This window comes from Anser brachyrhynchus (genome assembly GCF_964034855.1).
Source record: "Anser brachyrhynchus genome assembly, chromosome: 6".
In the NCBI taxonomy this organism is placed as follows: Eukaryota; Metazoa; Chordata; class Aves; order Anseriformes; family Anatidae; genus Anser; species Anser brachyrhynchus.
Genome location: NC_137700.1, coordinates 35,971,646 through 35,991,309, shown reverse-complemented (window position 1 = coordinate 35,991,309; position 19,664 = coordinate 35,971,646). Strand labels below are relative to the sequence as shown.

Sequence of the window (19,664 nt, the reverse complement as noted above, 5' to 3'; positions counted from 1 at the left end):
AGTATGAAAATCCCAGAGGCTCAGTCAGTTGCTCACAAGGAGTTAAACCCGCTAGGGAAAAACTGCTAAGCACCTTCCAAAATAAATAAAAATAATAAAAATAAACAAATAAAGTTTGTCTGTCTTAATCTTGTGTTATCACTGCATTTGCCCAGAAAGCTTCTGTAATTTTAATAATGTGAAAAATAATTTCTTTGTCCTTATGGACAAAAAGCCTTTTTCAGCTCATTGTACACTGGAAAAATCTCAACTGTAGGGTGCTTTGTAATTTAGTTCTGATATACACCTTGGCTCACAGGTGTAATTAAAAACCCATTATAATCATCCAATGCGCAAATCAGAGCAGTCCCGAGAGGAGCTGAGCTGTGCGAGCCTCTATTTATAAAATCATATTTAATGTAGTCTTATCTCTACACTGAAAAAAACATCTGTTTAACATACTGTAAACAAAAATATTAAGGTTTCCTGGCCTTTTTGTCAGAGTGACTTATGACATGATCTGCAACATATGCAATTAAGGTGTAGTGGAAAAACTGCCTAATTTCTATGGAAACCACTATTAAAAAAACTGTACATTTGCTCCTGTTTGATACTTTCAGCTCAGGAGTGAGAAAACAAGGACTGATATGTGTGAGGGTAGGGGGGATCTGAGGGAGGTTTGGTCAACAATTTGCAGCCTCTTATTTTTGTACATTTCAGCTCAGACAAAGTAGAGGTGGCAACATTTTTTTTTCCCTGTGATTTTGTCTTGAAACCACAGGGGAAAAAAACATGTTGCCTCAAGTGTTAATGAGCTCAAATTAAAAAAGACATAAACCAACAACTACCAGCGCCGTAACAGAGTAACAAGCATATTTGCATAATCCAGTCTCCCATGTATTTATAGATAACCATGTCTTATATCCAGAAGATGAGATGTGGTTTATGCTACCATAAGGATAAAAATGGGGATATAAGCACTTTATGATTTAAGAAGCTAGACTAAAATAAGACCAATGGAGATTGGTCATCAGTTGGCGTCGAAGTGTCATTCTAGGAAAGTCAAGCATGAAGCTAAAATCTTCTTTTCCACTGCCCCTGTGAAATCATGTCCCCTGCTAATATAGCAAATTTAATATTGCTGGACAGACACCAAGCCACGTGCCAGGATCAGGATGGACATTGATGAGTGGTGGTGTGTTCCAGTGCTGCTCTTCCTGGGAGCAGGGCAGATCTAAGCAATGTTACTGCATAGCAAAAATCAGTCTTCTGCTTGTCAGTCTTCTTGCTTCAGTTTTGTCCCTTCGTAAGTTCAGAGAGCCCCGTTCTCTTTAAGAATAAAACTCCATTCCTCTAGTTTGTTGTGGCCAATCTTTTATGGGGTGAATATTAAAGGCAGTCAAATATTTTTTTGAACAAGCAGATGATTGCCTATGATTACACGTTGATAAAGCATGAAACACAGATGAGCACCATCCCTAGAACCTGAAGAAATTCAGTTTACTCTCCAGCAAGGGTGTTGCTAAAGACAGAGGAAGGAACAGAGACATCCTGTGCTGCCTGGTTTGTTTACATTCACTTCCCACTTGGAGACAATATCAAGTTGTTTGTAGGGCTTCTTTCTGGAGATGCTTCTTTTTGGTATGTTAAAATGCCAGCCTACTGCTGGCAAAAAGAACAAAATCCAGAGGCAAACATTCAGATGGCACTTCAAGTCTCTTCAGAAATGCCTGAATATTGTAAGTGTGCAAGGTGCACAATTGCTTGCCTGTGCAAAAAGGTGCCTTCAGACCTCAGCTTTCAAGATCATGAAATCCTGTATTAAATTAGAAGAACAGGGAGCCAAAACCAACACAGGATAAGGCAGCAGCATGTACAAGCTCACTGGGAAAACGTCTGAATATCACATAAGCAGTAGCATTCACAAAACCCAAAGGCAGTAGGCATGCCATGTTATCGAAGCTCTTCATACACAATCCCTTGCTAAACATGCTCAAAGCTCTGGCTGGGATGCTGGGGCTACTGAAGCCCATGAAAAATTTCTGAGAGTTGTAACGGCAACAGGAACATGCCCTGTGCTACGTACTGGTGTTAAACGTCCTCCTTGGTAGGCCATGCAGTCAGCTTCCAGCAGTTGCTGCTATGGGAGACTGGTACAGAGGGCCTCTCGATTCAAACAGAAGAAATTGATGCTCATCGTCTTGTGGCTGATCCACCCACTGTAGCGGAATTACACCCCGCGTGTTTATTTCCACAGGGACAAGTTGGCACACAGATGGTATGTAGTTTACTTGCAATTACCTGACTACAGTTAACAGCAAAATATACCTGGTTAAGAGAAATCACAGGACGATCCAGTTTACAAGTACCATTTTTCCTTTGAAATCACTCCTAACCGTCTCTTGCTGCACAACTGAGCCACTTCCCTGCTCTTCTCAATAGCACAGTTGAGTGAAAAAGATTTCCTCTGATGTTCGCTTGAGCCAAAAAAACAAAACAACCTCAGAGCTGAATTTACCACCTTTTTGCAACCACCAAGTATCAGAAGGGACCTTCTGAGATCACAACCAACACACAAAGAAATTAATTTGGTGTTGACACTTCACAGTGCTTTGAGACTGTAAATCAGAGGCTGCTTGGCAGGTAACGAACACCACCTCCCTTAAACACAGGAACACAGCAGCTGAGGAGACCTTTCTGAGTCATCAAGCACAATCCCCCACTATCATGGATTGCAGCATCTAATATCCCTGCTTCCTTAATAGCCCTCATTATCACAGCAGCTAAGCATCTGGCAAAGTACACAACACTGGCACTGCCCTCCCACGATGATCTGAGCCTGTGTGAGTGCTAAGAGGAAAGATGGATATTTGCTTGTACATTTTGATATACCTGTGAACTTCTGAAAACAGACAATAGTCACTTATAGGCCAGTGGAAACCTGGCAGAAAGGATCTTTGAAATATTTCTCACCCAGTTGAGAAAAGCAGAAATAAAGCAAATTATTCTATACCTCTCCTGTACCTGGAAGGATTAGAGTGTATTTATGCAACACATTCCTGCCATGCAAAAATCTAGTCCTAGACATTAAAAAGAACAAATAAATCTTTCTAGCCTTAAAAAGTCTGTGTTCTCAGCTCAGACAGACACATGGCAGTGTCAAGTGGAACGTGCATTCCCTGTGATAATAAATCTCATAACAGCAATCAAAGCCAAGTTGAACTGCACATTAGGCATTAAATGTCCCAAACTGCTCATCTCACTAAACCTTCATAATAAAATAACATTATAGTCTATAATTACATGGTGTAATGATGCCACAAGAGTAAAACTCAGGAAAGGCTTCATTTTCCTGGCTTTGCAACAAGTGTGAATTGGTCCGAGGCTTAAAAGGCATTCACAGCCTAGATCCAAATCTAGGTGCAAATAGGACTAACATAAAGCAGACAAACTGTACGAGGTCATGCTCAGAGCTGCTAAGCAAGCCCTGGGAAGGGAAGTTCCCCAAAGCCAGACACATCCACAGCTTGTTACATCCGCAGTGTTTTTTCTGACAAATGTGAACAGAGGGACCTGGAAAGGCTGGGAGACTTTGCATTATTGCTTCTGTGACTGTGAAATAACAGCAGCTAAAGCCAGGAAATGCAAGAGAAATGAAGAAATATTTCAGAACTACACATTTTCCTGAGATTTTTGTTGTTGTTGTTTGTAAAAGCTCCAAATATGACTTTTTTTTTTAAAATGCAGGTCCCACCTTCAGTTTAAAATAGCCACAAATCACGTTTGACCCATGCTGATCTGGTACGCAGATACAGAAGTGTATTGAGTACCTGTGATTAGCCCATGGTGGCACTGCTGTGTCCCCAGCAGCCTGTAGCCCTGAGGACTGTTCATCATCAGTGCTCCATTGCAGAAGCCATAGCCACCAGAGGTACTGCCCTACAGAACTTCAGCAGCTCAGCTATCTCTCAGGCAACACATCTTGCAGCAGGGATTCATCTCCCTCTTTTTCTTGCAAAGCAAACAATCACCTAAAGCTTTCAAGTGTCAACTGAGATTCTCAAAAAAATCAACTGAATGTTAGTTTTAAATCTTGATGTTAAAATATCACTTAAAGTTACCTCACTGAGAAAGGAGACGTGATTTTATTTAAAGAGTGTTTTATATCTATCTGCAGAAAGTCTAAACATTAAGACAGATGCATTACCTCTCACTAAAGAAGCAATGCCAAGGGCAGAAGCCCATTTTGGCAGTGGAGACAAACTGCTGAAATGCTGTATAAGGGTCAAGTTTGCTTAGTAAAACTACAAGGACGTGCTGAAACCTTACGGAAGAATTTAAGTTCAACAGGACCTCTGGAAGTCTCTAGTCCAACCTCCTGAGCAAATCTTCAACAGATCAGATTCACCAGGCAAAGCCATGAGCAAAGTCTTCAAGGGTGGAAATTTCCCAGCCTGTGCCAATGCAAAAAGAGCTTTCCTTCTATCCAGCCCCAAACTTCCCACTTCCCTCATGGCAAGGCTTGCTTCTTGTCAGTTTGTGCAAGGTCTCCGGTCTCAGCTAGCAATATTACCTCCCCTTGCAGTCAGTGAAGATGGAGACAGTCATCCCATGGAGAAAGATGCCTGTGCTCAATGGCTTTAGCATAGGGAGGACCATCTGCAGGTACCTCTTCTGACAGTGCCTCCAGAGGGGTCCTGTCTGGGTGAGACATTCAACTTTTAGATGGCTAAAGTTTGGTTAAATCAACCCTTTTGCTCAGCTTTTCCTTTACCTCCTCTTGGAACCTCTAACCCATGATATATTCCATGGTTGTGAAATCAATATAATATGCTGAAATATCAAATAGCTCATCGAGCAAACTGTTTGGGAACAAACACGGCCAGAATTAGTAAGATGTTTAATTTCAATGTGACTAAAACCACATTTTGGAGATTATGGCAACATTTTCTTCTTCTTGCACTGGCCCAAAATATTTTATTTTGAATCAAGATATACTAAAACAAACAAACACAAAAAATTAGCTCAGTATTATACTAACCTGAAATGCAATATCTTATTTAGACTTTTCAGAGAGAAGACCAGCATTTCTGGAAGGAAAGCAAATCTTTTCTAATCATATTAATTTTGTAATAGAATCACTTTCACATAAAATCTACCCTCAGGATTCTGCACCAAGATCTATGGCTGTGATACTAAAGTTTTAGACACCTCATTCACAGATATAATAAAAGTAAAAATCTGGAGAATTTAACCCTGAAGTCTCACTTGCACTAAAGCAGCTGCTACTGTTGCAGCAGGCCACCTCAACCCCAGAAGTGGTGGTGCCTCTTCCTTTTTTTTCTCCTCTCTTTTTTTTTTTTAAAAAAAAGACTTGTTAGAAAAATCCTGTTACAAAGACAGGTTACAATATACAGAGCTGAAAGATAGTAAGACCAGGTTTAAATAGCTAGCCCTTACCTATCTATGGCTCATGAGTGCAGGAATTGTGCAGGAGTTACACATAGAACAGGTCTCATTTGCCATTTGGATGCTTTCTGTGTATTTTGCACCATTTTTCTGTATCAGTTCTTTCACTAGAAGAATGGGTGCAGAATAAGCAGCAGATCCAAAAGATGGCTGAGATCCATGTTGCAGATCAGAAGAGATAACCTGAACCTGCATCAGCAAGGATGACGGAAAGACACTGCAGCAGGGAACAGAGCATCAGGCCTGAAGGTTTGGGGTTTGAAATCAGGCTGCAGGGTTGGAGGGGCCATGCCTGCCTTTCCCTGCAGCAAGAAGGGCAGTGTTACCAGCCTGCCTCCCTCTATCTGTTGGGAGAGTTGTACCAGCACAAGGAACAAGTGACATTTTAAGTTCAGGCCATCTGCAAATAAAAGTTGGTAATTTCTCTTTCAGAAACAAACAAACAAGCAAAAAAATATAACTCTAATTTCATTAATTGTTTTTAGAAGGTACAGTGAAAGCTCTATTTCGTATGTATTGACAGATACATTATGCAGCACCTTTGTAAGGCTCAATGCCTTACATGTTAATCACACAAATGCTTAAGACCTTAGTTATGACTCATTTTTGGATGCAGACAAGGAGTGCACAAATATGTATTATGGATAAATACGTATGTCAATGTGTTTAAGAGTCACTAGATTCACCATTCCTCAATTCCCCTACACCAGTTGCTATTTTTCTGTACCTTTCTGTACTGAGCTGGAGGATCTCTTGCTGGATTGGGGTCATAGCACTCGCCTTGGTTCCTTGCTCTGCCCAATAATGACTAAAGGCACAGGCGGACAAAATCCTGACCTTAAAAATGTCCATTATAAAAACATCCATTGATTTCAAAAGGGCCGGGATTTGACTTCTTTCTTTCCCGTGGTGCTCAGGTATTGCTGCAAGCTCCCCCAGACATATCCAGGGACCCAGGTCTCTTGAGTACTTGTATTTTATTTACAGACATGTAAGACCCACAGGGGTCGCAGAACTAGCAATAAGGGAGTGAAGAGGTCATGGCTCTCCTACAAAAACTCTATCCATTACTGGGCACATAGCGATAGGTCAGTCGTGGGGTCCCCAGAGCCACGTGGGAGATGTGTCTACACATCTGTGCGGCTTCCTCACACACACTGGCTGTGTTGGAATAACTACCCGTTACAACACCTCGATAAATGCTTTTGTATAATAGCGTGGCTATGTGAAGTAAGTCTCCCTACAGACTTCTCTGACATGCTCTTCTCTTACCCACTCTTCAGATGCTTTTGACAAACATGAGTGAAAACAGACTCTTGAGGTGTGGGGTTAATTGTTCTCCCATTTCTGTTTACATAAGTACTCCGCAGCCTGAGAACTGCTATTTCCAGAAATATATAAATCAATTAAAAGTTTCATATCCCCACCTCATGGATAATTTCAGAGCCTGAATCATCTGTTTTGCAGCAATTAAAACAAAGGACACTTGTTTGAACGCATTGTTTTCACGCTAGAAAGCCCTGTCTGCCTTCAGCTGTCTTTACCAACTAGGAATTCAAGAAGAAAGAAGCTATTAAAGTTTCCTCTACCCAGTTTAAGTGTGGCACAACATACATTCCCAGCCAACTTTTCAGACTAAACATCTTAGTAAATTCTTCCTGACAATAGTTAGTGACAAGCATGTCAAAAACAACAAACTCAGTCACATATAAGGCTTATCAATAATTTAGTCTTTTCCCCCCACGAGAGACTGTGTGTTTTGCAATAATGAAATATATGATTTTAAAAATAAATAATAGGCTGTTGTCAGGCCGATTGTAGCTAGAAGTTATGAATTTGATTGATTGATTGAACATTTGACTTCATTCTCTCTAGCAAGATCAAAGCGAAACTCTTCCATTTGCCCAAGGCCACTTGCAATTTATTTAGAGATTGTGTTCATATCCCAGCAGGTAGCAATATTGGACTGAGGTACACAGAAAATCAGCTCTTTGAGGTTTTTTCTGAGTCCAAGGGATGCAACAAATGAGATTTTTTTAGTTCATTAAATCATTAACCACTTAATCACTAAAAACCACAGCATTAGTTGTATTTTCCATTAGCTAGGGGTAACAAGGAAGCAGTCATGGTGCTGAAAACTTCTGTTTTAACATCCGTGCCTTTGTCAAATATGACAAGTCTGTATTTTTTATTTATATGGCTATTTACCCCCTCCCCCTTTTTTGGTTTAATTAGCATGGCAGGAGGCAGTGACACCCAAAAGCGACAGGCATATGAATCGCAATGAGAAACCCTTCTAAGAGAAATATGGAGAAGAGACATACATGTGCATGAAAGCACACCAATGATGTTTATGTAGCAAATATTGCAAATACCCTAATGTAAAAAAGCCCCACACAAGTCAGGCTAATGTGAAACCTTCAGCCACCATGAGACCGAGCCAGTATCAGATGCTTTTCCCCCCCTCTACAGATATCGCTCACATGCTGCCTACAGATTTTTGCAAGGCTTCCAAAAAAAGGTTTGGGGATTAGCAGCGTTACAAGAAACAAAACCCAAACCCAACCCGGAAGGGTCAGTGCGGGCAGCAGCTTGTTGGCAGCGATGCAGACACATGCAAATCAGCAGCGGCTGCACGTGGGACCTCAGCGGGGGCTGCCAGCAACAAAGAACCTGCAGCCCCAGAAAGCCCGTTCAGGCACAGAGATAAGGATGAACGAGCAGGGAAGGAGGACTTCCAGGAGTCAGGTGAGCCCACCTCAGGACAAGGGAGCAGGTTGGTAGCAACAGGAATGATCCCATAGCAGTCCAACCGACGATACCATGCTCTTTTCCAAGAAATAGCAGCCTGCTAGCCAAGGGAAGGAGTGCCACAGCCAGCAAGTCCAGACTAACAGCCCATTCAGAGCTTTCTTCCTTACCTACTACAGGCTCCATAGAAGGAATAAATGTTTCAGAAACCTTCAGTTCTCTTTCTTTGTACCATAGGTTGTTCTATAAATCTAAGATGGTGTGATATCAATGGATGTTGGAAGGGACCTCCCGCAGTCCTTGATTTTCAGCAGTGTTTTCTAGCCATGCAACCTACACTATCCATGACTTAAACTACTGCCACTTACTCTTTCACTGTTTCTAGTGGATCCCAACCTGTGACAATACTTTGCCTCACATCAAGCTCTGGTGAGTGTCTCTGGTACTTTCTATGACAGCCTGCTGCAAAGCATTACCCAAAGCTATGTTTTTCTGCATATTATATGTACTGGCCTTTAATTCCCAGTCTCCACAGAGTCCTTTTACTCCTGACAACACCCTGCAGTAACATATCTAAGCATGCTTCGGTCACCCAAGCCACAGCCTGCGCTCCCAAGAAACTGGTGGTGATAGGAATGACAACACAAATGGACAGTAAGCAAAGATTTCCATGCCAAGCTCCCAAATAGATGCAGGACAAGAAGTGCTAAATACAAACAAAACAACAACAACAGCTACACTGGCAGACCTCTATTTTTCCTCTAGATGAGGGTCATGCTGTTTGTGAGCCTAGAAAATTGATGATATTTTTAATTACTAATATTTTTTTTGAATGGAGTTTGTTCCTTACATAGATTGGTGGTGCTATGGCAGACTACAGCTTGGCCCCAAAGCTTGTCTCCACTCCCACACATCCCCGTTGTTCTCTTTCACACTTCCCGTAACCAGTTTCCCTCCAAACCAATAAAAAGCACAGCCCTTCCATCTGATACATAAAAATCCAAGCCGTTACAATTATATTTACAGCTCCAGTCCTAGCCTTTTTCACTGAAATACATGGGTACACAGGCTAACAGTTGTTTGGTTACAAAGAAGCTTCCATAGGAAAACCAGTACACAAGTATTTTCTCTAGCTGAGCATAATGGCAGATGCCTAGATTTCAGCATTAATATTGGGAATATCAGCTACTTGCCCTGTAAAGGGTCTCTATTTACTAATTTTATTAAACCTCAGAGAACAGGCTGACTGAAAAAGTATCCTAAGATATCTTGGGCACTTCCTTTTGGGAGACGATGGAGAGAAACAGGAGGAACTTGTATTCCTCTGACATTTATGTCTGTCCCATTGCCACTGTCCCAGCAAATGCCATTCTAGTTGGAGCCACCTAGTTTGTTGCTTGCCAGTGCATAACTACCACACCAAAAGACAGAAGCCAAATGTCTGAACCCTCAGATCCAGCGAGCAGATAGCGCTCTTCAACAAGTGGAGAAGAAACAGGTTAAAAGACGTACCTGTCACATAGGAATACTTCTCTTACAGCCCTTTCCAGCTACTTCTTGGCTCTAGCTTTCAAAAATCTAGAAGACCATTTGATCTTCTTTTCCAAGACTTCAAAAGCTCCTCCTCAGTGTTTTGGCAGAAGGATCTACTGCCTGGTCCAAGACCCTTGTAATAGCTCCTGGGGGTTCAGAGGACAGGATTGCTCAACCATGGCTAACAGGAGCAGAAACACAGAATTAGTGATCCAAGTAGCTTTTTTATTTTATTTTTATTTTTTTTTTAATAAAAGCTCTACTTGTAAAAGTGATTTCACAGTGAGAGCTGGAAATGCAACCATGCATTCCCAATCCTCCCCTTCCCATTTCTCCCAGTCATTAGGGAGAGCAAAGCTATTCCAGCTGTGGAGAAATACAATTAGACCAAGCAACACTGGGTAGAAATTGACTACTCCAGACTGGAGGAAAGGAAAAAGGAAAAGCTTAAAGCAGTGGCAGAGTGGTTTCTCACATATAATAGCTTTCATGTAGTATGGAGCTAAAAAGGACAAATAGCGAATGTTTTCACAAAAAGCAAACATTAATAAAGTGTCCTGTAACAGTCCGGTACCATAAGGGGCAAAGGTCCAGCTAAGTAACTCTTCAACAGCCACATAAGATGCATACCAAAGAATACACGAGCTCTACACAAAATATAGCTCCTTACAGTGATCACCAGTCACTAGAGGGCATTTATGTCCATGAAGCTGTCAGACCCAATTTTTCCACTGAAGGTATGATTAGTTAACGAGGCTTGACAGTTCCTAGAGATCAGCAGCTGAACATAATCATGCGGAAGCAAACACGTAAGCACAATTAGCAGAGTTTTTCATAGACTTTCACTCTGAAACATCGTCTGAGTTACAAGAACGAGCCTGGCTAGTTTTCTTTGTGGCACAGCCTGAAGGCGAGGAAAACTAAAAGGCTTCAGGGCCCCACGGCAGAATTAGTGAAGATTTAACTCCCCCAGGATGAAGGGATTAAGAGCACAGATTCAATTTGCTTAGAAAAATGACCTGAAGGGACACGCAGACCCTGGTTCAGAAAGACGAGCCTAAAGTGAAGATTGAAAATAGTATTTTGGACTGTGACAGGTATGAAATAGTCTGTCTGGACACCTCACCTGGTAGGAAGGTCATCAGGAGCTTGCACGCATGTTCCATGGTGTGATGACTTAGATATCTATGTTTCTTGTATGAATCATTTTATTTAATAATATACGGGAGGACAAACCAGCAGATGAACCAAATAAAAGGCTAAGAACTGCACAAAAAACGCCTTGAATAATTTGAAGGAGGCATGACAGAAGCATGTCAAATTATTACTTTTAAAAAATTGTATTTCCACTCCATCTGATTTGCAAGACTAACTTTTTTGATAAATGTCAGTGCCCAGGTGATTAAGTGAAGAAAAGGAATCAGACTAGACTATAGACACCCTCCAGGACATGAAGAAACTACATGTGTTTAGAATAATTGTTGGAGAGCTAGATAACAACAGTTTGCCATCATGAAAACTCTCTCAACACTGTCTTCCCACCATTAAAATAAACCACGGTTTGGTTCTAAACTCTTTGCTGTGATTTCAGTGACAGATTGTAAAAAGGAACAGATTACAGGTGTTAAATACAGGTCGATCTTCTGCACCAACACACTATTGTAAGTCAGTCTAAGTCACACAACTGCAGGGATTAATTCAGAAAGAGCCTTCCAGTAGTGACCAGAGCAGATCCAACTTTTGAAAGAGAAGAAAACTCTTAACTTAACCTCACAGAAAGTGGTGGAGTGACTGAGCAGGTTTTTACTGGAAGATTCCAGCACTTTTCCCATTCATGCTGGAAATACAGTAGCTTAGGTTAACAAAAACATAAAACAAAGTGTTCTGAATACACCAGACTTGAATCAGTGTTTTAAATTAACTCTCCCTTTTCTCAGACTTGCTCATCCATTATTTGTTCAAATGTGAATAAAAATTCTGAGTAGGAAGAAAGAAATCAACCACTGAATCATGGAGCAAACCTGAGCAAAAACCACGTGGCCTTCAAAGTTACCTCTCACTCAATGAAGAAAATACCAGGTGTTGCTAATGACAAAGGAGTAGAATCATTTTAGTCCTGCTGGTCTAGGACCACAAACAAGCCAATGGCAGTCAGGAAGTTTTATTACACCAAACGGTTTTGCCTCTTCTTAGACGTCTTGCTTATACACTTTGGCAATCATGGGTACAGCATGGAAGGTAAAGTTCACCATTGAAAGGTCAACTACCAAATATGAGACAGATTAAGCAGCAACATCTGCTCTCTAGCTGGTTTACTCAAATGCATTAGTTATTGCCATACACTGTGCCTCATGAACACCACGTCATCTTCCCCAGCTGGGTTGTTTTGACCCCTTTCATTCCAGCTTTCTGCACGGGTACCCTGTGGCCAAAGGAAAGAAAATGTGGAGTTCTGGATTCCCTGCCTGGCTCTGAAGCTCTCTATAAATGCAAAGAAAAAATCCAGTCCAGAGAAGAGAAAGTTTTACAGCTGAAACTACATGAAGGCTGTTCAACATTCAGTGTCCAAGAAGGAACATGCAAGTGTAAAGCACAGCTTAAATCAAGGAGATACAATTTCCATCCAGAAAAAAAAAATCATACTTAAGGTCTGACAAAAATTCCTGAGTAAAAAGATAATTTGAAGTTTTGCAACTGAGGAAAAAAAAAGGAAGAAAAGTCACAGCGCACATCAGTGAGGTGGAAGAAAGCTCTGGTTATCTATGTTGGCAGAGAAATGGTAATTAATGAAAGTCACTCACATTCTCTGCCTACTGCCAGCAACAGTTGACAAGCTAAAATTGGCACATAGTGATATGCCAAAAAAAATGCTGCATGTATTGGCAGCTCTTACTTTTCCTCCTGGTATCCCCCGGTAGATGAATTTATTTTTAGTTTTAGAGATTTTAGATTTCCCTGCCAGTCTCCTATTGTTGCTTTGGTACTATGGCATGGTGGGATCCTAGCACAGGTTCCCAGGCATTTAAAAATGAATAAATAGAATAATACAGCTGTAGCTGTACTGGGAGGGCAAATTCAGAGCAGTTTTTCATGTTTATCCCATGGCAACGGCTGGACTTGTTTAAGCAGTCATCTTAAGCAGGTAAGGCAACTCAGAGCTAGCTCCATAAAGACCAAGTCTTACAGCTGCAACTTCAACACACTTAACCATCCAACGAAGGATGTAGCCCAGAGTTAAGCCTGTAGAGAACACTACCCATCTGAAAGCATGAACCACAAAATTCAGGTTTAGGATAATTGGGCAGTGGAAAGTGCTAAGGAAAGTTACAGGAACCCTACGTAAAACTGATAAGGTGCAAGGAAAGTGTTTCAGAAGAGTACTTCACCTTATTTAACTACTGAAGCAGGAACTTCTTGTCAGGCTTGCTTACCCTTCCTATCTGCACACACAGCATCTTCCCTGTTTCTCACCCTACATGTCTGTATAATGATGCTTTCCATGTCACAGCTGCTGAAGGCTCCTCCTCTGAAGAGGATTTGCTGATGTGAGAATACAAAACTTCATTAATTGGTTCAAATCAGAGCCACAAATACAGCTTATTGAAGGAAGCTGTGTTTGTGTAACAGAGCCAAAATTGCCCCTTAACATCCGTAAAATGCCCTGGAACCCTCAGATAAAAGGTTTTGTAGAAGTTGACAGAGTGATAATTAAAGCTGACTGCTCTGATTTCAGCCAAAGACATCCTGACCTCTAAGTTCAGGCAAGGAAAAGCCAGTAGTCAAAGCAGACCCAGATAGGTGCTGTGTTAACCGTGAAGCTACAGCAACGTATTACAGCAGCAGAGCCCACGGTGGAATTCAAAGGTCTCTGCTTCCCCCACATTGTGCAACATAAACCATGTGGGGCTACAGCTGTGAGGCTGGAAAACCAGCCACTGTGCTTGTGCTGAAGACCGGAGAGGTCAGCAACAAATCACCACGTAGGATACACCGCCAGTCTTTCCCCTTTTGTTTTGTTTTCCAGAGCACACGGAAAAGAAATCAGTGAACCTACAAATGTGCTGATACGACCTCTTACATTGTTCCCTTGGGCTCAGACACCAGTGCTGCTATGAAGTAGCTCTGCGCTGGCATAGCATTGCTGTATTGACATGCAAATGAGCAAGAAACAATGGAATATCTTCCAGTGCTTATTAATGCCTGATTTTTATTTATTTATATATATTGGTTTGTTTTTTTGTGTGTGCTGTATTTACTTTTGGATGTTTTCTTAGTCCCCCAGAATAACTTAGATGTATTCCTGCTTCAACTGCTACCATTTTTTCCCCAGCTGATTTACAGCCTTGGTGTTTGTTTGTTTATATATACATATAGATGTGTGTAAATTCAGCTTACTTTAGGAACAGGAATATTTTAAGCAATTCAACCACAAGAAAAAGCATATGATGATTCTTTGAAATTCCTTAGTGTAAAACAACTGCAGCTGCCCCTGTCTGGCTTGAAAACAGTCAGAAAATCTGAGACCTAACACCCAGCAGTGATTATTCAGGTCCTGTGAACTGACAGCCTGTGTGCCATTCAAGAAGAAAAAAAACATACAGCATTTCCCCCTACTTTTTTCTCATCAGGGACGAGCTAAAAAACCCTCAATAAGTTAAACCTCAACTGAAACTTCTACTGCAAAAACTGTTCTAGAAACGCCTTTTTATGCGTAGTTTTTAATTGTCCGGGTTTAGATTCCTCCTGAGTCTAAAACAACCCCCAAACCCTTTCTAGCAGACATCTAGAAGAAAAACACTGAAATCTTCAGTGACCTTAAGTTACACTGAAGAGCAGGGTTTCCCCAGTCTTCCTAATACCAAAATCTTGATTATGTCCAAGGAGACACTGAAGTTCAGGGAACAGTTTACCTTGGAGATGCACAGTGGATAACTCCGTCTTTTACATACAGGCTATAGGAGAATCAGAAACACATTCATTTAATATGGCACAGCTGAAAAACATTATTTTTTCCCCTGCATTATACCAGCAGACATTGGAAGCAGTGAAATGCAACAGAAATGCTCTTCAATTGAAAAAAAATGGTTCATATTTAGGTGCCAATAAGTATGTAGGTAGGACGTGATGAATGCCATGATGTACTGTCTCATAGTGACATTTCCACTCTCCCTGATGCTTGCTGAGCACCATCTCTACTTTCTTCCACCTGTTCCCACCAAAAAGGTAACTTTTCTACATTTGTGTCAATTATCAAAAGAGAAACAAAACAAGCATTGCAACAAGCTCTGGGTCAGGATTTTCACATGATCTGTTACTTCATGCAAAGCTAAGAAAACACTTTTAGAATTTGGCCAACAAAAGGACCTCATGACTAAGACATGTATTTAAAGGCTTCTCCATTTTTATTTTTGTTTTATATGTATATAGCACTAGCTATTAAAGTACTCAGAATAGCTGAAAATTCTATAATTGCCTAATAATAGCACTTATTTTAACATCCTTGGATATATATAGGACCTTGAGGTTCACATTCAGAGAGAGTTTATTTTGTTTAAACCACAACTGTGCCGCAGTGGTCCAGACAGTCCTAATTTATTTAGCTTAGATAAAAAAAAGACTGTTTTCATCTCCAACATCTTCAATAAACCCATGATTTATTGCTAATACCTGACCTCCATGAATCTCATCCCCAGGCCCAACAGAGCCATTGATTACCCTGAGGTTTTCAAAAAGCTGGCAGCCAACAATTCCTCCAGAGGATGAGAGCAGATAAAAATAAGGTGGGTGGGGTAAAGAGGAAGGGGATGTTTCAATTCAGAGGATCCTCTGCTCAGCACAAATTGGCTTGAAAGAATGAGAACATAAACAACACGCCACCCTTGGCAATGAGCAAGTTAGTAAACAAAAATACTCCAGGACTTTTTTGCACCAGTGCCTGATAAATATGAGAACAGCCCTAGATTTCATTTAATGTTAGAACTGAAGTTGGATCTGAAAACAAAGGATAAACATATTTCTTTTGACATTTAATGTTGTCTGATGACATACAACTTCATTGCTTTTTCTTTATGATGTAATTTTTGTAAGTGATACCAGTTGTCATCAAACGTCATAAAAGCCAGACTTGCCTCAAGTCATCAATATTTATTGTTCTGTTACAGCAGAGCCTGTTTTGAGTTTGGTGTGCATGGCTTTAATTGTTTAATGGAAGAGTTAAGCCCAGCCTTCCCCTAGTATAAAATATCAGTTTGAGATGGATCTGTTGACATGATGCAATTGAGATATTCTGGCAGCTGGTGCAGCAAATGCCCTTTAAGAAAAAAAAGGTGGGGGAAGAGATGGGGATCCGGCTGGATGAGGGGATTAGTAACAGGATACCAAATGAGCCTTTTGCCTTTGGGTCACTCATTCAAATTCTCCTTCGGTCACGAGTGCCCACGAGCCCCCTGTCACTGTGGGGTCACTTGGCCCTGCGGGCCAGGCCAGCAGGTGTCCCCAGCATTACGTGGCATTAATTCACAACACAGTTGGTGGGTGAAGTCAGGAGAGACCAGAGGGAAACAAGCCTGCCCTGGAGGGGTGAGTCTGTTGAGGTCTGAGACCAGTCTGAGCAACTGCTATGCCCATGATGGTCAAAGACACATCCAGCAGCTCCCGGAAAGATCAGGCCCTCCGAGCAGGCCTCTGCTCCTTCAGTGGCTATTTGGAACCTCAAATCCTTTATCTGATGAGGTCATGGGGGGGGGGGGGGGGGGGGGAACCTCCACACCCTTCCCTCTCTATTCCTTGTTCTTCCACAGTTGTCCAAACCCTACATATTGTAGAAAATTGTGCCCCGTCCCCTAGAGACACTGACAGGGCACCAAAGGGACTGGATGCTGACTGGAAGGGACATCACATCCCGTATGTAGCATCAGCCTCATGCAGACCCCTTCTTTCAGTCGCTCTCTAAATCTTTGTGCCCCCTTTCCTTCTATTGAAGGGAAGTGGTTTAACTTCACTTTTGTTTCAGAGCTGACTGGAAGAAAAACCGTTGGCTATATGCAGTCACTAAAGCTTGCACACATACAGAAAAAAACATTTGAAAGAGATGGGGACTAGAGCAGCGGAGGTTTGACAGGGCGAGGAATGTAACTGAGAGAGCAAACACGACATTTTTGGAAAGAGCTCTCTGAGCTTGCAAGTCTCTGGAGAGCTGCATAAAATTCAGTGGAACAGCTGAAAGCGGGGAATAAAATTCACCTGACTTGTCGAGAGAAAATTGTTCACAAAACCCTGCTAATTTGGCTCTTAAAGCACACAGACTAACTCACACATGCACAAGTTCAGACAGAGGCACTTCTGCTTGCCTGCCACATCCAGTTTAGCTGGGTGGGTTTTATTTTATTTATTTCTTTATTTATTGCCCACACAGCTGGTAGAGGGAGCCTGTAGCGGCTTCAGCTCGCATTTGTCTTTGTGAATATTTTATGCTGCCACCCAGGATACCAGTGCTAGATCACCAAACCACAGTGAAGCACAGGTGCTGTACACTTCAGATGTGCCTAGGATTGCATATCCTAAAATCCTCTGCTCAAGATAGATAAATAAAAGTAAAATAAAATAAATTTCAAGATTTTGCTTGCAGTTTTAATTGGCTCTCCAAGTCTCCTCACACATGGCATGAGGCAGACTGGATTTTGCTCGCAGGCCTGCAACATAGGGATGTTTGGTCAGGATCTATTAAAACTTGTTTTCATCACATACTCAGCTTTCTTTAGGAGCACTCTGAGGCTACACAGTTGTATTCATTTGTTATTTTGCATCTCTCCAGCCTGGGTCCTCCATGCACATTCATTAAGGAGAGCTCATAGCTTGTCTGTGAGGTGTCACTGCAGTTCGTACACAGGTAAACCAAGACGAGCAACAGCTTTGGGTACTTGGGGAGATCTCCAGCAGCCGAACAGTGTGCCTCCAAGTGGGAGGCCGCTCAGAGGCCAAGACCAGGACACAGTGAGGAGTCCGGCTCCTTGGAGGAGGTTTTTGGGAGAACGGTGAAGCTCTGACAGTCACCCAGGTTCCACCTTCCTAACTGTGCTCGGGGCGCTTTTGTGCCCATGGGAAGTAATTAAGTCTGTTTCATTTATAGTTGGCTCTCCTTCCATGGCTGTAGCTGTAACACTCTATTGGGGGTGTGACAGAGCAAGTCTTTGTGTTGAACTGAAGTGGGGACCACAGATGGGTACACCTGACAACAGCAGCCTCTGGGAAGGACACAGCACCAAGCCAGGATGTCGTGTTAATGGGGTACGGGTTAGACACTGCTCAAGTCAGACATAATCAGCCTGTTGATTTAAGTCAGGGCAGATGCATACAGAACAACAAGCAGGACAACGTTCCCTGCTATGCTTTCATGCCACTCCATTAGATACTAGATAAATGTTGCTTGGCACAACAGCCAACCTTCACACTAAGAGGAAAGAAAAGTGAGGCTGTAAGATATGTCAGTAGAACATTTTCAGAAGAAAATAGGATTTTGTTCCTCAAATAAGCAGTTCTGTGTTTTAGGGATTGGATTTAAAATTCAACCCATTATCTATGTGCAGAAAAAAACAGTCTAGGTCTCTGTTTAGTGCAGTAAGTGGTAACAATGTCTTCATCTAAATCCTCTGGCTGCCATGCCTTTGTTCTTTGTTGGTCAAGTAGCCTGTAGCCCTTCTCACCTGGCTTACCCAGCAAGACTTTAGTTTACAAACCCCTTGTTGATTAGCACAACCTCACAGGGGCTTCCAGCTCAGGGCAGAGAATACCATAGACCCTCTACTGAAAGACTCTTAACAAAACATTCCTGCATTAAAAAAACAAAACAACAAACAAAAAAAAACAGAGCAACAGAGTCCAACAGGAGAAAGGAAATAACGGTCTTCATCAGACCTTTGTCAGTACTTACCAATTGATCCGGGGAATTTCTCTTCCTCATCCAGTTAGGGGCAAGGTGTCAGTAATCAGTCCTCTCTGCACCTTCCAAGGTGAGATGCATATCTTGTTCTGGCTCTCGACTCCTGGGCATTGACTTGTTTCAGAGAAGGTTGAGCTGATATTGCAAGGGCCCAGAGAGCCCCTACACCCCACTGCCTTGTAGGCTGCCAAACCATCTCCCTGCCTGCAGCCAAAAATCTCAAATGTTCAAGGGGTAGACATGCACCTCACAAGGTCTGGTGTGCTGGATTTGCAGGTGCTTTGCCAGCTGGGCATTGTAGACTAAGACTTTCGTATAGCTGTGTAGAATATAATACTCACTGTCACCCTTCTTTTCCCTTATAAAAGAGAGCAGCCATCCATATTTGCGTAGGAAACAGCCCCAACAAGTATAGGAACAAGCCCTTTCCCCTGTTATTTGAGCAAAGCAGAAAACAGCTGATAGCCTATAACAGTTTGGAGGGACTAACTTCAGAAAGAACACACGGGGACTCCTCAGTTTGCTCTCCTAAGGCCACCCGCTTGGTACGCAACCTAGCACAATTTCAGCAAGGCTGCACCAGGGTGTCCCAACCTCTTACACCCTTGAATCCAAACCTCCTACAGTCAGAATTGATGCACTCTGAAGCCTGACTCCAGCAGCAGCTCAGCCTCCTGTCAAGCTCTCCTATATGTCTTCTCTGCAGCTGTGCCTCACCCCAGATGACCAGCACCTGTCTGAGGGAGTAACCCATCCCACCTGGGACCCTTCCCCATTCCAGCCCACTGCCTGGTGGCCTATGAGGAGACAACCTAGGTTTATCTGCTTTTCTTCTTTTCATCAGCATAGTCTTTCATCTTTTCCATTTATTGTTGGGGAAAAAAAGCATTTCTGTCTTTATTGTTGTACCAACTGTATGGTAAGGACATGTCTTCGAGTAATTTGCAAGTTGGAGAGACCTGAGCACAGAGGTGGTGACACGAACTCTGCTGAG

The 19,664-nt window shown here is 42.1% G+C and overlaps 1 protein-coding gene across 4 annotated transcripts in view; it reads right to left on the bottom strand.

The window, feature by feature from the left end:
* HABP2 (hyaluronan binding protein 2) overlaps positions 1 to 19,334 on the bottom strand; it is a 72,047-nt gene extending 52,713 nt beyond the window's left edge. The window contains exons 1-3 of one of the 4 annotated variants that reach the window (XM_080596528.1): positions 19,161 to 19,333; positions 18,917 to 18,989; positions 18,662 to 18,784 (exon numbers count right to left, since the gene is read on the bottom strand). In XM_080596528.1, coding sequence (XP_080452654.1) covers positions 18,662 to 18,691 — 30 coding nt within the window. In that variant the 5' untranslated portion in view covers positions 18,692 to 18,784; positions 18,917 to 18,989; positions 19,161 to 19,333. Of the gene's footprint in view, positions 1 to 18,661 lie in introns of all 4 variants that reach the window. The other 3 variants (XM_080596526.1, XM_080596527.1, XM_080596530.1) reach the window with 3 other exon arrangements.
* Between the last annotated feature and the right edge of the window lie 330 nt (positions 19,335 to 19,664).